Below are 15,251 nucleotides of genomic sequence, written 5' to 3' on the forward strand. Positions count from 1 at the left end.
GCGCCTGATTGGTTGTTTCTTTGGGGCCCGCAGCCCCCTCGCTTCAGTATTGGTTCGCGGCGGGCCCCGCCCTCTGGCCTGGGCGCCCCAGCCGCGCGCGCCGCCCCGGCAGCTAGCCGTGCGGTCGGAGCGTAGAGCTCAGCGCAGAGCACCGGGAGCCGGAGCCTTAGCGGGAGGTGCATCCAAAGCCCGGCCGTTCGGAGCCCGCGAGCGATGGTGAGTACGTCCTGCGGCTCCACGCAGCCCCGACAGCCCCGGCAGCCGCGCGGCGGTGGCATCCTGGCTGGTTCGTGGCGAGCTGGGCGTCCCCTGCTGCTGAGGCCCGCGTCCCGCTGTTCGCTAGCTTGGACCCGGGCGAGAGTTGGGGGGTGTCCGGTCTGCGAGGACCTTAGTTCTGGGCTGCTGGTCGGCTCCTGGCATGGAAGACTCGGGATCGCGTGCTGGATTTGGGGGGACAGTTGGTGAGATAGGTTTGGGGTGTGCAAATCCCTGAGCTTGGTTTGGCTTGGCGTGGAGACCGTGGGCAGCTAGGCCGGGTCGATTCAGAGACGTCGGGGTTCAGTTGGACTTGAGCTCACGCCCCGCATAGTTCAAGTGAGTTTGGGATTCGAGAACGCTTTAGACATCGTGGGCACTTTTCTCCTACGACTGACCCTGCAGTGGCTGCCAGGCTTACGGGAAGAGGAGGGATTGCTCAGAGAGGAGGGGATAGCATGAGGTTCCGAGGGTTATCTGGTGTTCCCAGCATCTCCCAATAATGAATCCTCAGAGGAGGGCCCGAGTGCTGCCTCTTGTGGGCAAAAGCACCAGGGTAAAGGGGTCCTTGAGGAAGAGGATTTTTTGGGGGGCTCAAGCCTCAAGCCTGACATCCATCCAATCCAGACCTGGCTGCTTTTGGGAGCTTTGGGGTGGCCAGTTGACTTTGGCCCAGAGCCAAGGCCTCAGGTCACCTCTCCATCACACCCATTTGCTTCTCTCCCTGCGGACCTGATTGCCTCCCCTAGAGCTGGGCTCTTGCCGTGTGCACTGAATCCAGGACACCCTGTGTGACCTGAGGAGAGCGATCCGCCTGGGTTCTCTGCTTTTGGGTCTCAGGGATTTGCCTATATCTGTGATGTCCCTTCCAAGCCTGAGGGGTTCACTGAGGAATGGAGGGGCACCATGTTGAGAGCTGGAGATGCTCCAGCGCCAGCCCCAGGACCAACCCTTGTCTGATCAGAAATTAAGTCCCCCCCCACCCCTTTTCTCTCTTACCCACTGGCATTTTTCCCGTGAGACATGATTTGTCTCTCTAGAGCCAGATGACTTAATTCTCGCCCCCCACCCCCACAATGTGCCCAGAGATCATCTTGGACCTGACTTACTTCCCTCATTAAGAATCTCCCAGGCATGTGTTGCCTGCCTGGGTAGTTTCACAGCGAGGGAATGGTCACCTCTTGTTTGAAAGCTTGAGGATGTGGGAGAGCTATAAAATAGGGAGAGACTTCGAAGTCAAACATCCTCTTTCTGTACCCCACCCTGGCCTGAGCTGCTCACAGAGAGGACGTTTTCCTTCTTACAAAGCAGCAGAAAGTCTGATGTGGTCTTGAATGCTCTGATCGAAGTGTTTGGGAGGCCGAGGCAGGCAGATTTTGGGTCCAAGGGCAGCCTGAGATTGAACAAACCAACTGACAACCCCTCTGCCCTGGGAACATTTAAAAGCATTTTTAAAAAAAAAAATTTGTTTGTATGAGTGTTTGGCTTGCATGTGTGCCCAGTCCCTGTGCAGGGCTGAAGAGAGGGTTGGGTCTCCTGTAACTGGAGTAATGGGAGCCATGACCTAGGTGCCTGGGACTGACCCTGGGGCTTGTCTGTAAGAGCAACAACTGCTTTTAACTAGCTGAACCGTCTCTGACCTGAAAAGCTTCCCAGCCCTCCAGAAAGACCTTAGACTTTGGCCTCGAACAGATTTGAGTTCTAATCCCAGCTCCTTCACTTCCCCACAGGGACTTTGGTCAGATTGTATATCCCCAACTGTGCGCTCTCCCCATCAAGAGATAGATAATGGTTCCTATCTCTCGGGTTGGTGTGGGGATCAGGTTGAGATAAATCCAAGTGAGAGTATTTGGCTCGAACACCATTTGCTTTCTTTTACAACCTTGGGAAGTTCTGCTAACCATCCAACTTATTTGCTAGTCTGAAAGAACCATTCATGTTCATACTTACCCTGTTTAGGAGATGGTGATTTAAACAGAGTGTTCTATTTCTTGTCTAACGGAGACTTATAGGAAGTCTTGTTCTCTGCCAGACTTTGTACAAGGCAAGAAGAAGAGACCCAAACTGTGTGATCGGGGCTTCTACCTGTCCCTAAATGTCCTCAGACCAAGGGACATGTCCTTTAGGGAGTCAGTTATGCCATGCCCAGCAAGTGTTCCCTTCTGGCGGAGAGGTGGGAGAGTCATTTAGCTGATGTAATCTGAATAAGAAAACATGTTCTACGTAGGGGGAACCTGGGTGATATCAGACCAGAGGTGTGAGGCCACTATTCTGTGCAGGACCAGAAAAGGGCTGGTTCACCACAAGTATGTGGGAACAGGCAAGAGGGGACAAGGCAGGCATGGGAAACAGCGGGGTACCTAGAATAGAGGCCTCTACTGGCCTGCCTGGGGAGGGAGGCGGCAGCCCAATGTAGTCTGCTGACGCACAGTGTTGATGCACTGTGAGTGGGTGAGGTGAGGGCTGACGTCAGGCCTCCTTGGGCTCCCCTAATGCTGGTTCTCTTGCCATTGTTCCCAAGAGGGGCCAGCATTCAGGGCTTCTTCCACTCTGAATGGTAAATCCAGTTTCCTTCCCACCCCACCAGCAGAGATCCCAAGTTTTCCTCTGTCCCCCAGGTTCCTGATGGGTTCCTTTACCCTGTCCAGGCTGTTTCCTGTTGTTGGCGCTGGATCTCCCTGGTACTCCCAGCTCTCCACCCAGGTCCCTAACCTCTTGGCAGAAAATCAGCAATATTCTTAATGACCTCCTGTCGGAAGCCCCCCCCCCACCCCCCCACCTCTGCATACTCCTCCCTCTGTCCGCCCTCAGCACAAGCTGTAGGATGAAGGCTCCCGAGAGACTTTTTATATCTCCTACCTCCAGTGTCCTCAAACCACCCAGCAGCAGGGACAGAGATGGGGAGGAGGAGGTCCAGGGGCACAGAGCTAGGCAGTGTGGAGAAGGCGCGAGCCTGCCAGGTGCTAAGAGGACTAACCAGGCAGCGGGGCTGAGGGGGAGACAGCTCAAACTCCCACACTGTTCTGGTTACCGCATTTCGGGGAGCTAGTCCTCCACATTCCACACAGGGGAGGGTGACTGTGTTTGGGCCTCTGCTGAATGGATGGGGATTGAAGACCAGATTCAGGGCCCAAATTTAAATCCCAGTGTCCCGTGAGTTTGCTGTGTGGCCTTAGGTCAGGCATCCACCCTCTCTGTGCTTCCTTTCTCGTGTGGGACAGACAGACGTTTTCTGGTTTTGAGGATGTTATCGTGAGGGTACTGACATAGAAACATGTGGACATTATTAAAAAAGTACAAGGGCGGCGTTATTATTTGAACATAGGAGGTGAGGTGTTCTGAGAGTATGGTCACAACCACCTTGCCCTAGGCAGCAGGCCTGTCCTGGAAATTGGGTTATACTGGATTTTTCATGTTTTCTACTCTTGTTCATGGCTGAGTAGCCACTCAGTAATGGTTTGCTTGTGTTGCCCCAGTTTTTAGTAAAGAACGATCCTTTAGCCTTCTGGGAAAGAATGAGCCCAGTTTCTAGGAATCACGGAGACTTCCACCTTTTCAGGAGTGGAGGGCTTGGAGAACAGGAGGTGCCCACAAGGAGGGAAACCATCAGCCAATAGATAGTTTTTGAATGTCTGCTCCGTAGGGTCCACTTCAGTGACCGTGTGCTCCTGGCCACCCATCGTCAGTGCACGCATCCAAGAAGTCAGTTCGGGACAGCACGAGCCTCTGGACTGTGGTCAGTGTGACTGAGATTGACAGGTCTCTGCCACAGTCTGATAGGCAAGCCGATGGGCAGGAAGTGACAGGCGCATTTCCTGTTGCTATGGAGACGTGGGGGTGGGGAGGGGATGAGGAACCTGGCCGGGGTTATCCTCAGAGGCTCGGTGAGACCTGCAGTCTTCGAGCTTCAAGCCACAGCGGGAGGGATGAATGAGTGGAGCCCGGATTTGTAATACAAACCTGTACTCCCACCTTGAAGAGGCAGAGGCGAGAGGATTGCCAGAAGTACATGGTGAAAACCAAAAACTCGGTCTGAGCACCGCCGCCACCGACACAGAAGCTTGAGTGGGACCGGGGCGGGGCTTCAGGCATAGGAGCTGCGCAGGCAAGGCAAGCAGGACCGGCGGTTGGCCTCTGGGCTCGCTCTCGCTCTCACAGTGTGCCCAGGCTGGTGTCTGGCAGCTGGCCAGAGCAGACGCCCTCAGGGAGAACCACGTGACGGTTTGAGTCTCCCTTCCATCTGAAAGCAGATGTTCAGAGTTTGCTTTGGGAGTTGAGGGCTTGAGCTGGACACCAAAAGACTCTGGCCCCTAGCTGCTACTCCATTTAGCCTTCCCGGAGAAAGCCCTTGGAGATAGAGAGCAACAAGACTTGTTGGGGGCTTCTAGGACAGGGTGCTGGCCAGGCTGAAAGACTGGTGGCCTGGTGTTTGTTTCGTTTTTGTTTTGTTGACAAAACCACCTTTGCTCTGTATTCCCGGGTCCTACCGCTGATGAGCGCTGAGCTAGAAAGGGACCCCAATCTGAACTCCCATCTCTCTGGCTCTAGTGACAATCACTCCAAGTCTGGCACTGCCTAGGACCCTGACTGGAGGTGCCCTTGGATTTCTGACCCAATGCCTCCTGTGTGTAGGTGGCATAGCCCCCGGCCCAGAAGAGGCTTCTCCAAGCCCACCTCCTGGCCCGCTCCTTAGCCTTCTTGGCTCGGGTGCAAAGGCTGTGCGGGTGTGGGTGTGGGTGTGGGCGGCAGCCAGGAGGACTCGGATTACAGTGTAAACACAGCCGTCAATATTTACTTCTGCCTGGAGCCAGAGCCTCCCCCTCCCACCTGCTGCCCCTGCAGGTGCCCCAGACAAGGCTGATGAGGAGAAGCAAGGCCAAGTGCAAAGACCCCACTAAGACGCTCTCCCTTCCCAGGTCTCAGTTTCCCCATCTGCAAAATGACACGACTGGAACAGTCAGCGGCCGTTTTTCGTGCACCTCCTGCAGAGCAGTGAGCACGTTGGGCCCAGCCTTGACCATGTGTGGGTCTGTCAGGTGACAGTGGCCTATTTCATGTGATCCTTGAGTACTGGCCTTGTGCCCTGTGGAGGGGGCTGCACAGCCCCTGTTTTGGGTGGTCAGTGAGGGCCTGCTCTGCAGAGAGCTGGCTCTGGAAAAGATGGAGACACGGCTGTGGCAGCCCTTGTTATTCCAAAGAAATGTTTTATGATTCTCCGAATCCCGATGCTGGCTTGTGCCAAGGGTGGGGACTCTAACCTCAAGGCCTCCCAGTGCTCTGGGGCCAGGCGCTGGGCTTGGAAAGCCAGGGTTTGAGGAGGACACCCCACCCCCACCCCAGTCAGAAGCTAGAGTTCCTGATGAATGGGGCTGAGGTCCAGGACTGAAGTGACCCCATTGATGTGTGGTTGGGAGGGGGTGCAGAGGGTAGGGGCGTCTCGTGGGGGAGGGAGAAAGGACTCATTTCCTAAGCAATTATTTTGCAGAATGGAGTCCATTGAGCACATGAGTTGTCCAGTCCTGTCTGCCCACAGAAGAAGGGACTGCAGGTGGCTCCGGCGGGCTCTAAGGCAAAAAGCCTCTGAGGGTAGGACAGGGCAAACAGGGCCCTGGGGACTGGAGTCTCAGGAGTGGGTCTTGGAGTCTAGGAAACCCAGGACCTAATTTTTTTTTTTTGAGACAGGGTTTCTCTGTGTAGCCCTGGCTGTTCTGGAACTCACTCTGTAGACCAGGCTAGCCTCAAATTCAGAGATCTGCCTGCCTCTGTCTCCCAAGTGCCAGGCCTAAAGGCATGTGTCACCACCTCCCAGTCTGGTTTCATCTCTTTATAAAAATTAATTATTTAATTAACAATCGAGATTTGGTCTCATGTAGCCCAGGCTGCCCTAGATCATTCTGATGTAGCCTGATCACTCTGTATAGCTGAAGTGGGCCTTGGGTATCTACTTCTCCTACTTTTACCTCATAAGTGTTGGGATTGGAAGTCTCACATTAAGTTTATGCAGGGATGGGGATTGAACCCAGGGCTTCGTGCATGCTAGGCAAGCGCTCTACCCACTGAGCTATGGCTCCGACCCTCTTTGCTATGTCAACGTTTTACTCTGTGCCTTCTCTCTGAGCTTGGCTTCCTCTTTAATGTGGAACCGTTGGGACTCATTTTGGACAATAGTTTCAAGAGTCAGAACAGATCCTGTTTCAGAAGCCCAGTTCAGTGCTGGGGAATCTAGGGGCTCCATAGAGCCCACCTGTCTATGCCCAACTGTGATTAGATGACGTTAGGACAGAGATCTTGTGCTACCATAAGTGTGAGCAGTGGTCCCAGGGCACATGCGGCCTGCTTTCAACAGTCCATAACGTTTGGACCCAGGTAGGTGCCGATTCTGCAGCTCACGCAGGCCCACCGATCATTCCCCACCACAGGCAGGCTGCCCCTTTGCCTGGTGTGAACTTTACCAGTGTCAAATCTTTTTTTAAGAGTTATTTATTTATTTTATGAGTACACTGTCGCTGTCTTCAGACACACCAGAAGAGGGCATCAAATCTCATTACAGATGGTTGTGAGCCACCATGTGGTTGCTGGGACTTGAACTCAGGACCTCAGTGCTCTTAACCATTGAGCCATCTTTCCAGCCCTACCCGTGTCAAATCTTATTTTTTTAATTTAATTAATTTTTTTTACTTATTCACTTTACATCCCCCTCACTGCCCCCTCCCAGTCACCCCCTCCCCAGTCCTTTCCCCCTCCCCTACTCCACTGAGTATTCTCCCCACCCTGGCACTTCAAGTTTCTGTGAGGCTAGGCACATCCTCTCCCACCGAGGCCAGACAAGGCAGCCCAGCTTGTAGACCATATCCCCTGTGCAGGCCACAGCTTTTGGGATAGCCCCTCACACATGAACGTCATGCTGCACATCTGCTACATATATGTGAGGAGGCCTAGGTCCCGCCCGTGTATGTTCTTTGGTCGTTGGTTCAGACTCCAGGTTAGTTGACTCTGTTGGTCTTCCTGTGGAGTTCCTGTCCCCTTTGGGGACACACAATCCTTCCTCCTATTCTTCCGTAAGAATCCCCGAGCTCCATCCACTGTTTGGTTGTGGGTGTCTGTACAGCGTCAACTCTTAACACCCGACAGCTCTTCGGGGCCTGGTTCCCATCAGCTTTGGTCACCACCAAGTGTCTCTGAGGGACCTCTCCTGGTGCCTGTTCTAGAATCTGCTCTTTGTTAAGCTGAGTTGTGTCCTGTTGGGTAGATAAACGTGTAAATATCTGTGACTAATGTTTGGGCTGCTCTCAGTTTGGGGCCAGCATGACATTCTTGATCGTGTCCATACGTGTCTGACTTGTGTATCTGCCACACCGTCCTCTGACGTGGGTGTTCCGTTTCAGAGCATACCATTCCCCTCCCTGTCACCAGCCCAGTGCTTGGCTTAGAACCTGCTTCCAGGGCCTGTTTGTCTCAGGCCCTGGCTCCTCCTCCACAGCCCCGCCCCTACCCTCCAGGCCTGGCCAACCCTGAGCTGCATTCTATCAGATTTAGATTCCACTCTACCTGGTGTTCCTCAGGTTAGGGAAGGGGTCCTGGGCCTGGAGGGGACCCCTCACCCTTGGGCATATCCTGCTACTGGCCGTATGGCTTAGCCTCATACCTTCCCCTCCCTGACCCTGGGTTTCCACTCTCTGCCAAGCATCACGTTGAAGGTCTCCATCATTGGTCTCCCTCATTCAGGGATCTATTTGCTTCCATCCATAGGGCTTTCCTACCTCCAGGGCTGGGCCAAGATAACCTCAATCCCAGCTGCCCTAAACTTCAACAGAAGGCCCTAGGAGAGAAGATGGGCTCTTCTCCCTTGATCCCCTTCCTGATGGCCTCCTCCTGCATCTGCCCCACCCGAGCAGATTTAGAAGAGACAGCCTTGGCATCAGGCCAGCCTGGGTGTGTGTTCTACAACTCCCTGGCTCCGGCCTTGGGCAGTCCAGTCGGTCTTCACCTACAGAGTTATAAGACCTCATCCAAAGATCTCTGTGGTCATCAACGCCCAGCCTGCCAGGAGCTCAGGTCCAGTGAGGGGGAAATCTGACACCATGTGCAAAGCCAGCAGCCAGAGACGTCACGTCAGAGGGAAGAAAGCAAAATGGGGGACTTGGGAGAGTGGCCGAGATGTAGAGGCTCTAGTTGGTGGCCAGAGGAGGACGGTTGGGAGGAGGGCATCAGGGTAAAGACGTGGAGGAGAAATAGGCGCACAGAATCTGCCGGGGCCAGAGACTTGGCATGGTACAGTGGAGTTGCAGTGGAGGGAGGCTAACATGGTTGAGTGTCAGCATTGAGGGCGGGAATAGGAAGAGATGGACAGGAAGGGGGCTGGTCAGGGGAGCCCTTATCTGGACAGGAAGTGAAGAATTGGCATTTCATTCTAAGAGTGATACCAGGTCCCCAGAGATCTTTAGTGTAGTGACTCCTTTGGGTTTGTTTCAGAAAAGCCCTGGCTGTTATGTGTCAGATAGATTGTAGGGGGCAGGAGAGAGGCAGAGGAACCCCATCCAGTAAGAGACGTGTCCTGACCTAAGGGTGTGGCTGTGCTCGTGCCCCTCTGAGGCTGGGTTTTAGCTGCTGTAGGGGTGGAGAAGGGTAGAGGTGGCCATACAGAATGCTCCTAGACCACCATTCCTGGTAGGAAGGCTTGGTGTCGTCACTGGCTGGACAAACCCACCTCAAACCAACCCTTGAGCTCAGCCTTGCCATTCTCCCAGTGACCCAGTTCTCACCACCCAGCTCCCAGGAACCCAGAGGACCCGAGCCTACGTCCCCTGTCTACTGAGAAATGAGGTCAAGGGACACCAGCTGTGTGCCCTCGACTACAGCCCTACTGGAGGCAGTTCTGTGGCTTTGTGGTTCCTGGCTGGCACTTCTTCCTCCAGGCTTCTAGGAACAGTGGGCAGGCTGAGGGAAACTAAGAGGGCAAGAGAGTTCAACAGAAGTCTCTGGAAATGGAATGTAGGCGCCCTCTTGCCTTACTTCCTCTTGGGGAGACAAAGAATAGAAAGGGAGTTGGGGGAAATAACTCGGTAGATAAGAGTGCTTGCTGCTCAAGCATGTGGGACTGACTGCAGATCCTCAACACCATGTAAAAAAGATGGGCGTGGCCACACTCCTAACTGTGAGGGTCAGAGATAAGAGGGTCACAGGGGTTTGCTGGCTACCAGCCTAGCTCCAGGTACAGTGAGAGATCCTGCCCCAAGGGGGAAGTTGGAGCCTGATAAAGTAGGACACTCGATGTCCTTCTCTGACCTCCACACATACATGGGAGCATGTACGTATATTGCACACATACCACACACGTGTGCACCATCAATATCACACAGGTGTACACCAAACTTTTAAACAATCCCTGATCCTGTGTTATTTCTATTCAGAGTGTCGCTTCTGGGGCCCACAGGCAAGGGTTTCACCTCTGTCACAGAGTCCCAGCCAGGGTCCTTTGGTGAATGGGAATCTCTGGCCTAGGATGAGTGCTAGCACCTTCCACTGTGTGGCATGACTGCAGACGGATGACAGGTTCCCAGGCCTGGAGGTGGTGCACAGGATGAGTCTTTAATAATGGGAACTATTGGGGTTGGGGATTTAGCTCAGTGGTAGAGCACTTGCCTAGCAAGCGCAAGGCCCTGGGTTCGGTCCCCAGCTCCGAAAAAAAAAGAAAAAAAAATAATAATGGGAACTATTTGCTGCTGCGGTGGTTCTGTCCTAAGTATTGTACATGTGTGATACATGTGAGTGTGTACGTGTGTGCACATCAGCTAGTACCCCTGGTCATCCAGTCCAAGGGATCTGCCTGTCTCTGACTTCCTGGTTTGGGCATTACATGTATGCATCACCATGCCCAGTTTTTCTTTAACTAAAGACAGGTCTGTCTGTCTGTCTGTCTGTCTGTCTGTCTGTCTGTCTGTCTGTCTTCTATGTGCCTACCATAGTCTGTGTATTCCATTGCATGCAGTGCCCACAGAAGCCAGAAGAGGGCGCTGAATCCCCTAGCGCTGCAGTTCCAAGTGGTCCTAAGCCGCCTGGTAGGGGTGCCAGAAGCCAAACCCCAGTCCTCTGCAAGAGTCTTCAGTCAACCCCGCCCACAGCTTTTCTTGTGTGGGTTCTGAGGTAGAACCCAGTTCTTCTGGCTCGTAAGGCAAACTCTATTCCCAAGGCCCTGTCTTAAGTCTTTTGAAGAGCCAGAAGGGGCTGCAGTCGCTCTCGTGCCGTTCTCCAGTCCTGAGGGATTGTGGGTAGGTGGGGTGGGGAGATTCCTGAGGTCGGCCCGTCTTAGAGAGTCTAAGTTTCTATATTCTAGGTAGGCCCTACGAATGACATAAAAGTCTGGCATTTTATTCATACGCTGTCAGCCTAGGCTGGACAGAGTTTAGAGCTATTCTAACCTACATCCCAGCCAAGTGTCCCTTGCTGTTTCTCCTGGCCACGCGCCCATGGTCCATCTCCTCTTATGGCCGCTCCTCCTCCCTTCCCCTCCTTTCTCCTTCTTGCTCAGTCTCCTCTGAGTGGAAACAAACCCTTCTCTCCTAGATTGCTTTTCATCAGGATGTTTTATCACAACGACAGAAAGGATATGAGGACAGCCAGGCCGAGTCACTCCAGAGAAGGCTTGGGGCTTGGTTGGAGGCACTGAGAGGTTGCCCAGTGACTCTCCCTCAGGGCCCTGTTCTTTCTGTGGGGGTCACCCACCTTCACAGTTCTGGGATAATATGGATTCTGTTGAGGGGTTGCAGGGTGCCAGGCACAGGACTAAGCATGCTGTGGTAGACATTCCTGGCTCCTCCCATCAGCCTATAGAAGACACTTATTATCGTTTCGATTTTGTAGTTGGGGAAACTGAGACACAGAGGGCTACTGGTCTCTCATAGCCAGAAGGCGATCAAACTGGATTTAAAATATTTTATCTATTTTTATCTTATGTATATGAATGTTTAGCCTGCATGTAGGTATGTATATAATATGTATATATGCACATATATGTGTATATATAAGTAGGTATATACACCAGGTATGTGCAGTGTCCAAGAAGGCCAGAAAAGGGCATTGAATCCCCTGGGACTGGAGCTACAGACAGTTGGGAGCTGCCATGTGGGTGCTGGGAGCTGAACCTGGATCCTCTGCAAGAGCAGTCGGTGCTCTTAACCACTGAGCCATCTCTCTAGTTCCGGGAACTGGATTTGAACTTGGGTGTTTTGGTTCCAGAGTCCAAGTGCTTTGTGCGTGTGCCTGTGTGTGGAGGCTGAGCCTTCTCATGGTCTCCAGTTGAAGTTCTTAAGCACCATGTGTTTTAGTTATTACTCTCCTTCAGTTCACACACACACACACACACACACACACACTACACACCACACACACACACACACACACTATACAACATACACACCATACACACCATGCACACACACACATACCATACACACCATACACACCATACACACACACACACCCCACATACCATACACACCGTATACACACACACTCACACACACACACACACACACACACACACACACTCATCCTCCTGAGGCAACTCTGTGCTTCATCTGCCCCGGGAGAAAAGTCACAGTAGGTCCCCCGAAGTCTTTCTTCAGCACAGCTCTGGGATGAGCAAACTGAGACCCTCAGGAAAACAAATCCAAAAGTTTGAACCCTTACAGATTCGGGGGCAGCATCAGAGGGAGGAATGGGAATTGGGACCGATGTAGTTAGGAGGGGGAGGAAGGGGACTCAGAAGGCAGACAATGGTGGGATTCTAACAGAACTAACATCTGGTGCCGGGCATCTGAGCTCTCCAGGAAGCACAAGCGAGGCCTGTGGGAGAGCTAGACACTCCAGCAGAGAAGATGGTGCATAGTCTTGTGTGGGCGTGTGGGCAGGAACCTTTAAAGAACCAGAGGAATGGGGCAGCTAACTGGACCCGGGGACTTGCTGTTGGAGCTGCTCCTGAAGTGTACCAGTCGGGCAGAGCTGGGAGTGGCAGAGCCGGAAGTGAACCCGGACAGCCTGGCTGCAGAGTCTGAGCTGTCACCCACATGGCATGTCAGCTCCACTGCCCTGCACCTCTGCTCCTGGAGATGTGACAGCTTATGTCCTGGCCTCTCCACAGAGCCGTAGACAGTTGCTTTCTCTTGGTAAACTTCTGCCCTCCACCAGGGAGTGTCTCTGCCTCTGTAGATGCCTAGAACTTGGGATGTCTCCAGGACGCATGACTCCATCCTCAGGGTGCCTGTTGCTACTGAGGTGATGCAGGGAGGCCTGCAGAGAAGCATTTCCTGTTCTGTTTTCTGGGGGACCATCTGCCCCACAACCAGGGCCTCCTCTGCGCATAGCAACAACTCTGAGGTCATTAGCTGCCATGAGACCCAGGGAAGGCTGCTCTTAGTGGATGTTTAACCTCACAGGCTAAGCGAGTGGAAGGACTGGAATCTGCACACGGACAGGTCCAACTCTGAAGATTGTGTCCTGCCTTTAAGCTGGTAGGAACAGCCTGGGATGTGACAAGCCCTACACACCTTTCTAGTGACAGTGTGTCAGCCTATGCCACCCCACCCTGAGATTTTAGGGCCATGGAAACAGACTGTATTGCATTGCTCTCCAGGTTCTCGGGTGTGTGGGAGAGCCACCAAGAGGGATACTGGCTACCAGGGCAATCCTTACTTGCTTTCCAGAGATCCTGACTCATTAGGTTTTGAGTGGGGTTCAGAAACCTGCATTTCCAGCTGACTCCTTGAGTTTCACCTTGCGAGGGTGGCAGATATTCACTTGGGAAATTCCACCTGGTACAGCTGTTTGTGGGTGACCCAGCACTGTCCCCTGGCATTCCGTTTTGTCATTTCCACCATCAGAATATCATTCCGTTGGGGAAATCAATGTAAAGAGGTTGGGGAATCTTGAGATTCTCTTTCAAACAGTCACGGCAGCCTTGGGAATCCTCAATCAGAGGAGGAAATGGTGTCTCTGGGAGTTTGGGCAGCGTGCCCAAAGCCAGCTTAAAGTGTCTGCAATACTTAATACTGACTGTCAACGTGAGAAGACGTAGAATTACCTAGCAGGCTAACCTCTGGGCACATCTGTTAGAGAGTTTCTACCCTGGATTAGCTGAGGTGAGAAGGCCTGACCTGACCGTGGACAGCATTATTCATTCCAAGGCCTGGAGGTTCCAGACTGAACCAGAAAGAGAAAGCTGAGCCAGTCTTCAGACCCTGAATACAGTGTGACTAGACGCCATGTGTCCCTCGACACCTGCCTCCTGCCTTCCCCACCATGGTGTGTGTGTGTGTGTGTGTGACTGCATCAGGTACCCACAGAGGCCAGAGATGTTGATTCACCCTGGAGCTGGAGTTACAGATGTCTGCCTGACATGGGTGCTAGGAACAGAACTCGGGTCCTTTGCAAGATCAATGCATGCTCTTAACCACTGAGCCTTCTGAGTCCTGTATCCCATCCTGAACTGTAAGCCTCCCTTATGTTGCTTCCCCTGCACCCCCGGCAGTTGATCTCAACATCAGGAAATGTACCTAGTAGAGTGGCTGACGTGAGATTAGAACCTGCATCCCTGAGCTGCAGAGGCTACGTTCTTCCCAGCACCGTATTGCCTCCTTGCATTAGAAGCTCTGGATGAGAGGCTCCAAGTTGCCAACTGCTGTTAGGGAGACCAGTGGTGTCAGACAAGGGCAGGCAAGATGGCTCAGTGGGCAAAGGCGCTTGTCACCACACCAGTGTGAGCTCTATGCCTGGGATACAGGCGGTATAAGGAGAGAACTGAGTCCTTTACACAGACATACAAACGCATGCAGATAAATAATAAATAAATAAATCACGACAGCGATGGTGCCTACCGTTTATTGAGCACACATTACGAGCTAGACATATGCTGTCTGATTAAGAGCAGCGTGTGCTATAAGTCTAAAGGCTGAGGAGCCATGCTGTCCCCAGGTGGAAGAGTTGTTCCCAGAGGGGAGAAGCCTGCTTGGAGAAGTAGGGTGAATGAGGTAAGTGTCAACAAGAGATGGCTCACAGAGAAGTCTTGGCCAAGAGAATACATGTGTGTAAAAGCCGTGAGGTTGGATGACCTGCGTAGTATCGTTGTATGGAATCAACAGCAAGGGTGAGAAAACAGGAGGTGGCCAGGGGTTGGGGCCCTGCGGAGCCACCAAATCCAGGTGAGAGCTTTGACCCTAATCCCCCAGAGCAATGAATGTGGAGCCGCAGGACTGTGTGTGTACATTCAAGCCGAACTTTATTTCTTTCATGCCAAAAGTCGTACGTAAGCCCTGAAAGGATGAGGCAACATTGGTAGCTGACAGAGTGGAGTTGCCCTTGAGTTAGTGCCAAGATCTCTCTTACCTTCTGTCAGGCCCATTCAGGCCCTTGGGTGGAGATGGCTTGGGGGGGGGGGTCATGCCTGGGGTTGGCAAGGGAGAGGAGGGAGAGGCAACAGGTATGGAGGGATGGAGTTGTCGGGGTGTCGTGATTGATGGAGACAGGCTGAGAACCAGCCCACTGCTTTGACAGGTGACAGACAGTACAGAGCCCGCAAGGGTCGTGTGAGACACTGGTGCCAGAGCCAAAGCAGCAGAGCCCAGATGCTGGGTGAAGTTGCTCCCTCCCCAAGCCCTTCCAGCCAAACCTTGACTGGGCTCCTCATTGCTGGCAGCTGCGTTTCTGGAGTTCTCTTCCAGGCCTCTGGCGGCTGTCCCCCCACCCCAACCCCACCCCCTGCATGCCTGCGGCGCCTGGAACTTCAAGGCTGCTTTGCTGAGGTTCTGTCTTTGAAGCATCCAGTGGGGGCGGGGCAGCACTCTGACCTCCAAATTCTTTCCCGTGACCTCTGTGACCCTGGAGAGACACAGGCTTTTGGGACCCGGGAGGTCCACAAGAGGTGGGGGTGGCTACTAGATCCACAGTGCTCAAAAAGCCCTTCCCTGGGGCATGGGAAGGGGTCCTAGGGGTCTGTAAGGATA

At 53.2% G+C, this 15,251-nt stretch overlaps 1 protein-coding gene across 1 annotated transcript in view; it reads left to right on the forward strand.

Annotated features, from left to right (window-relative positions):
* Positions 1-152: 152 nt before the first annotated feature.
* Positions 153-15,251, forward strand: part of Ece1 (endothelin converting enzyme 1) — a 102,140-nt gene continuing 87,041 nt past the window's right edge. The window contains 1 exon segment of the mRNA NM_053596.2: positions 153-216. Coding sequence (NP_446048.2) covers positions 214-216 — 3 coding nt within the window. The 5' untranslated portion in view covers positions 153-213.

The sequence above is a fragment of the Rattus norvegicus genome, chromosome 5 (assembly GCF_021556685.1).
Source record: "Rattus norvegicus strain SHRSP/BbbUtx chromosome 5, alternate assembly SHRSP_T2T, whole genome shotgun sequence".
NCBI classification, from domain to species: domain Eukaryota; kingdom Metazoa; phylum Chordata; class Mammalia; order Rodentia; family Muridae; genus Rattus; species Rattus norvegicus.